The 7,509-nt window shown below is 40.0% G+C and overlaps 1 protein-coding gene across 1 annotated transcript; it reads right to left on the bottom strand.

Moving 5' to 3' along the window:
• Nucleotides 1–1,548: 1,548 nt before the first annotated feature.
• Nucleotides 1,549–3,736, bottom strand: otud1 (OTU deubiquitinase 1). The gene has a single exon (XM_032504200.1). It carries the CDS (start codon nt 3,531–3,533, stop codon nt 2,109–2,111), a length of 1,425 nt encoding a protein of 474 aa, XP_032360091.1. The 5' UTR covers nt 3,534–3,736; the 3' UTR covers nt 1,549–2,108.
• Nucleotides 3,737–7,509: the final 3,773 nt, after the last annotated feature.

Below are 7,509 nucleotides of genomic sequence, written 5' to 3'. Positions count from 1 at the left end.
CACACACACACACACACACACACACGCACACACAGACCGGTGGGGAGCGTCTGTCTGTGGCTTCCCAGTGCCCTGTGCGACTCTGTGCTGACTGCGTGCCAGTACTGCGGTGAAGCAGCCCGCTCGGTCCACTCTCACCTGCCCTCTGCTCTGTAGCCAACATCAGTTTGTGGTCCATACGGGACACACTGGAACAGGAAAAGGCACTATCTCTCCTCCCGCATTTAAAAAAAGATGCCCCTATGTCCACATGACTGCAGGGTTACATCATCATAGTAAAGCTTTTAGGGAAAATGATACATAAAATTAATAAAAGTTAATTGTATGAAGCTGAATATACGGATGTTTGAATATCTGTAAGAGCCCATAGTAGGATATACATTTCCGAGTTACCTAATCAGAAAGTAGACAGAAGTTTTTAATGAACTATAACTAATTCAAACGTTCTAAAATCCACAATTCCCTTATTAATTCCCCATTAATAAAACATTTCACATGTTTAAAAGTCAGAGCTGTGTGAAGCCAATTTACCCAGAGCATTAGGTCCGATAACGCAATTTAAAAAGTATAATAATCATTTTAAAAAGAGACACAAATTTCTTTAATAATCAAGTCACTTTGTCAAAATGTATATGGGGGGCTACAATGCCACCTAAAGGAAGAAAGGTGCAACGCCATCACCGGGCCTTCCCAGCGTCAGAGAAGAGGTGGACAAAGGTACTACGAACGATTTGATGCTGTCTGTGGACAGCATCTTTGATTTTGTCGATACATTAAATCGTTTTTCTAAATTTTTACGTGAAAATATTTTCTGAAAGGTTCAAAAACTGAGAAAAGGTGAAAGCAAAATGCTAAAGAAAACATTGTACACTACATGTTCAGCACCTGACAGCAGACAGTCAGAGTCCAGCTTGTAAAGCCAGATATTTCCCTCAGGAGACCAAACACAGAGCTAAAACAAAAAGAATATTGAACTTACATTTGCCAGTTGGCCAGAAACAGAACTCAATGATAATGGTGCTCTCTAACTGCTGATTGTGTAAATAAGCAGGTGTTTTCTAACTAAATATAAGTTCAGCATATGAACTTAAAAGGTGATGTGTCAATGTTGTGTCAGCTTGTTTCCGCTGCCTCTAAGTTGCAATAAAATCAGTTATTGTAAAAAGATTTTTAAAAAGCAATATGAAGGAAACCAAACAAAATAAATCCACAAACTACAGGGACACCATACTTTAGTGCTCTATGGTGACACAGCACAGGTCCCTTGTGCTCTGTGTACTGAGACCACAGTCACTAAAACACTATGTTTGCAGCCTGAACTGAATTAAAGACCAGAGGCTCCCAAGTCTCTGCATTTAATAAATTCAAACATCAGGGGATAGAGGACAGGTACTCCACACATCACTTCATCTCGCCTGCCTAGCTGATATTTAAAACATGGCTCCCCATTACAGGAATGTACCATCCTGAACCCAACATGATGTAGCTGGTGTTATCATTCTGATTCAGTATCAGTAGAATGAAATCAAACATAACATCACTGCAAAGCAGGTTTCTTCAAAACTTTATTTTGAAATATTTTTCAAAAGAACTGGAATAATAGAAACTGAACCGTTGAATTGTTCTCACAGACACAATTTAAACCCTCTGGACTTGTCGGATAGGACTTTTGTGCAAAGAGGAGTAGAAACACAGGTATTAGACAGCAGCTATAGTGACAAATGGCAAACCAAGTGTCCCTGTAATTGGCAATTGGTCTACAAAGCACAAATAGTACAGAAAACTAGCAGGTCTACCAATAAAAGGCAAATAAATACTCTAAAGCACTTCTATGTACAGTAACTGATCAGCATTAAAAAATTTCAATCATGTCAACATATCCCAAAACTATCAAAAGGAACGGGCTCCCACACTTTCAGAAACCACTGCCACTAATTTGGCAACACTAGCATATACAAAAACCAAAGTATGTGCACTGCACGTTTTCTCTCACGATATAAATCTTATAAAAATATAATTTCAAGCATGTAGAAACCCAGCAAAATCCATGGTTCTGCAGTCTGCTGTATCAGTGTGCATCCTTTAATTGTCAGCATACAGTTTTTCTTTCACGCAGATCCATTTTGCTCGATGTACATTTTGGATAAAGAGGCTGCCATCGACTTTGCCAGGTCCTCATCTCGTTTCCTCTGCATCTGCGAGTGTTTGCACCAGTCCTCATACTCTGGGTTACGGAGACACTTGTCCAGAAGGACGTCATAGTGACCATTGCTCAGCCAACTCAGCCAGATAGACGCTTTGGAAGCATCCTCCTCCCCGAGATAGTGCACCATGGTGGAGACGGTGGGGCTCTCCAGACTGCCCCCTGTCGTCAGGTGAATGTTGACATTCAGCATCTGGCTCATGGCCAGAAGCTCTGGGTACCCCGCCCAGGCACCATCCTGCGCTGCGTTGATCAGGAATTCTCCTACATCCCCTTCAATGATGGGATTGAACTCTACCAAGTGGTCAGCGATGTGGTGCACCGTCTGCTCCCTCAGCTCCCCGTGTCTCGCCTGGTCCCCGTACGTGGCTTTGCACACAGCTCTGTACAGACAGTTGCCATCTGGAATGATGTGGTACCTATATTTATGCCTCTCCTGAAGGTACTTGTTTTGTTTCTCCACTTCAGCCAGGTACCGGGTGACTTTATTGTTGGTGTCCTCTCTCTCTTGACATCTCTGTGGAGACTCCTGCAGAACACTAAGCTCAAAGGCCCGTCTCTCATCTGATGCAGGAGCAGCTTTGCCACAGCTGACATCACAAACATCTTCCTTTATGAGGTCGTTAGGAGGATCTGCTCTGGAGGGAATTAGCGCCTCTTCGTGTAATAAGTCCCATCCATTGCTTCTGAATGGGGCATTAGTCACTGAAAATGTATTATCCTCACTTGAATTTCCAACCCCCCTCTTGTTATCTTCAATTCTGGGTCTACAGATGCTGTTACTGTGGAAACTGCGATTTCCAACCAGCTCTGGGCAGTCAGGAAAAAGTGCATCCGTCCCATTTCTAAGATGATCTATCAAGCCCCCAATCACATCTGAGTCACAGTTATCACACAGAATACTTTTACCATGTTGTGAGTCTGGAGAGGGGGGTTTCGTCGTGGAGTCCCTCATGACATGGACAGGCAGAGACTTCTCCACTCCATCCGGTCTGCGGATTAATATCTCAGCAGTCGATGTGAAGTAAACTGGCCTCATAGATGAAGCTTCGTAACATGAAAAAGCAGGCATGTTTGCGGAAGAAGCAGTCTCTCTCACAGGGTCCTCGTTGGTGGTTGAAGTTGCGCCTGGTTGTGTGGACTCTGGTTTACGAGCGTCAGAGGAGCTCGGTGTTGTCCCGTTTAAACGCTCAGGTCCAGTCAATAAAGTTAAAGTAACTTTGCGAGACGATCTCGGGTAGTGTGTCAGCGCACTGTTGTACAACTGCATTTTGAAGGAGTCCTTTATACTGAACGGCGCAGCCGGGGTGTTACGGAAAGATGACAACATCTAAAAATACCCTCTATGTCATCAACAACAGCAGAGTTGTAGGTAAGGTTTCCATGGTCCTGAGTCCTGACATAATGACAAGACACACAGAGACGAGTAGACTGTCAACTTTAGCCTTCTTGCGTCATTTGCCGTTGGGGTGCCTCCCTAATTTTAGACTTCAAACTGTAACAAGACACTGCTTTAACAGCGTTAAGTCAGACAGAATGAAACAGATGCGTCTTTCGTTTAAAAGCTTCAAAATAAATTTCTCATCGACAAACCAATCGTTCCTGATAATTTTATTTTTAAGAGATAGGCTACACTGTAGGCTATGTAAAAAAATACTTTTTGATAAGTTACACGATAGTAGCCTAGTGGACTGAAAACATGTTAAGTTTGGCTCCAACTCATTACATTGATAGTGCATTAAAATGCATGCATTTACAGTCCCTATAAAAAGTCTATTCAACCAACTTAAACGTTTTTATGGTTTAATGTAGATTTAATGTGGCTTTATTTGACACTGATCAACAGCAAATTACCTCCACAAAGTCACCCAACTTGACCAAAATAAAATACATGTTTGCATAAGCATTCACTGCCTTTACCTATACAAGTTTAAATGGACACACATACAGTACATCATCAGTATGGTGCAGTCATTTGGATGTAGAGGTCACATAACAGATATCACTTGGGTTGTTGAGAGGTTTCAACTGACTTTACATAGGCACTATATGGGGTCCTGTGCATGAAAAGCAGTCTGCATACTTTAATTGCACATACACATGTTCAGAATAAATCATCTAATATTAATTCTGCTATGTGTGTCTCTACTTTTTACATTATGTTTGTGTGCATGTTATGTTTATATTATTATTATTATTATTATTATTATTAAAAGAAGTACTGTCATTATATAAAACAGAAGTGCACACGACTTACAGTGGTGCTCAAAAGTTTACATACACATGCTTAAGTTGACACAACGAGGAATAAAAAAATCATGTTTGAAATTTATTTTAATACCTTAAAAAATGAGGTAAAATCCAACCTTTAAGGCACCAATTTTCTTTGTGAATGAATAACGTATTGTAAATAAATAAATGTTCTTATTTAAAATACAGGGTCAAATTATACTAACCCCTATGTTAAATTCCCATAGAGGCAGGCAGATTTTTATTATTAAGGCCAGTTATTTCCTGGATTCAATATTATGCACCTGATAAAGTTCCCTTGGCCTTTAGAATTAAAATAGCCCACATCCTCACATACTCTTCACCATGCTTAGAGAAGGCATGGACTTTCTATAAAATCATCTCTCAATGCAAATCAAACCAGGTATTAGTCTAACTGAAATAAACCATGCCTATCTCTAGCATGGTGAAGAGTATGTGAGGATGTGGGGCTATTTTAATTCTAAGGCCAAGGGAACTTTATCAGATGCATAATCCGGAATCCAGGAAATAACTGGCCTTAATAATAAAAATCTGCCTGCCTCTATGGGAATTTAACATAGGGGTATGTATACTATGACCCCTGTATTTAAATAAAACTTATTTATTTACAATACGTTTTCATTCACAAAGAAAATTGGTGTCCTTAAAGGTTGGATTTTACCTCTTTTTTAATTTAGTGATTAAATAAATTTCCAAACATGTTTTTTTATTCCTCTTTTTAGTCAACTTAAGCATGTGTATGTAAACTTTTGAGCACCACTGTAACATTTGAATAACTTGGATCATTCATCATCTCTTTTTAAAATGACTTGTAAATAGCGTATCAGACCCCGGCACCCCCCTTGTAGTCTCATAAAAAAGGCAACATAGATGACTGGTACCAGACTAAACTGATAATGACAACTTTATTTTGAAGTCAAAGTAGCCTATTGTCCGGTATGGTTCATGCTGTTGGTATGTTCTAGACGCAGCTCTCCACTTTCAGGCCCTGACTAAAGCAGTGCGTCAGTGTTTAACCAGTCGACATAGGTAAAGGATGTGATATTTCAGTCTAAAAAAAAATAGAAAAAAGAAAAAAAAGTCACACAGTGTGTTCTACTGCTTAATTTAGTTCCACATACAGTAGTTGGATTAAAGTTATCTCCAACCAAATGAAAATGTTTCAAAAAAAGGCAAAGGTACTATCTAGGTTTCGTAAGCATGACAAGAATATTAATCATCACAATCTGAATTGGCTTACATACAACACCTCTCTTTTGACACCATAAAAAATGAACCAAACTAAAACTTACAACATCAAGAAAAAAAGTTGAATTGAACTTTTTGAATTTATTTGGCCTACCAAATACAAAAGGTCCTGCAAGCACTACAATTAGGCCCAGTTTATTTAAAAATGCAAAAATTCTTTTCATTTTTTTCATGGGATGATTATGATAATTACTACAAATACAACAGTATAAACTATAATAATGTAACTGGCTGATGACTTAGCCTAAAGGCAGGCTGCTGCGTGCCTAACCTGCTCATGTCTCTATATTTAGCACTGACTGTTTCAGCTTGTCCGGTTGAAACTGAATCACACTCCTTGTGTTTGGTAAGGGTGCCTAATTTAGTAATTACCTCAATGACGTCAGTTACAACTGCAGCTTTAAAGTAAACCTATAATAACAAATAACTCATAAACTAGTGTATATGATGAGTTCTGCCCATTTTAATGTCTAATAACTTTGTCAAACACAGCTTATAAAATAGTATAACATCAAGCATTTTGGTGACTTTTTATCCCTTCTTTTAATTAAAAGTCATGTTGAACCGGGGCCGCATAGCAGTGGCCAAGAGCAACCACCAGAGGAGGTCCGAGGACCTTATGTTTATCAAGAGAGGGTCCATTCAACTAAAGTACCACTCATACACACACGGGGGCGCCATTTAGCTTCACATGGAGAAATGAAAGCCTGTCTGAAACAAATGCATGCAAAGAAGCGATGCTACAGCAGCTGTCGCAAGATTGTGCACCGCATACAAATGAGCGCATTGATCGTTTCCTTCGCTGTACTGTTGTCTTTAGTAACCTGAACTGGTGCACTAACCTCCAGCTGGTACATGGCTCAACATCCCCGCATTACACCAACGACTGGTTTTACCCATTTTCTCATTCCCGCGAGAAATTGGAGCTACATTCCTTTACATAATCATATTTTAAAGAAAAAAGCCACAAAAACCACAGGAAAAACGTGATTCAGTCCCTACAGGGATACAACATGACCAGTGTTACTAGTGACATTGGAGGGAAGAGTGCACTAGGCTGCTATAAACAGCATGTGGAGGTATTACTTGACATAGCCTGTCGGTTCCTTGTTGTTATAAACGATGATATGGTAGCTACGTTATGAATTTTAAGCTCATACACACAAAGAGTAGGCTATTTTATGTAGAAAGCAATATACAACAGCTAATTATGCATAATGTGTTATAGAAAATAGCCTACCAAAGGAGATAAAACTACAATGCTGCGATTATGTCACCAAACTTCTTACCGAATACCACACAGACACACCACAAGTTATAATCTGCAAAAATAAAAAAAAAATAAAGTTTAGCCTGTAGCAATAATGTGATTTTTTTTTTAATCGGGGTTGTTATTTGTGTGAGATGTTACCACGAGGTCCGCAGTGCTCTCGCTCTCCACCAGCCTGTTGTTGTTGTTGTTGTTGTCATCATTCTGACTGCCCGCCTAAATCAACGCCTCTCTGCGGTTCATGATTTAATAGACAAGGTGTTGGTGTTGTTTTGGCTTTCTTAGGGGGGTCTGCAGTCTGCAGCAGTAATAGATTAGCGAGACTGTATCAATGTCAGTGGAACGAGCCATGCTGATGTCAGAGATTTTTCCTCTGCACTCCACGGTGGGAGGATCTCTGTGCGTTGAGTCACGCAGCTGTCAAAGATAGCTGTCACCCAGTTTCAGGATCAAACACACAGTCAATGAGAAAAGGGCTTTGAGCCGAAGAGACGGAGAGATCTCAGGTAACTCCCCC

The sequence above is a fragment of the Etheostoma spectabile genome, chromosome 22 (assembly GCF_008692095.1).
Source record: "Etheostoma spectabile isolate EspeVRDwgs_2016 chromosome 22, UIUC_Espe_1.0, whole genome shotgun sequence".
Classification (NCBI taxonomy): domain Eukaryota; kingdom Metazoa; phylum Chordata; class Actinopteri; order Perciformes; family Percidae; genus Etheostoma; species Etheostoma spectabile.
This window is presented reverse-complemented; position numbering and strand designations above follow the sequence as displayed.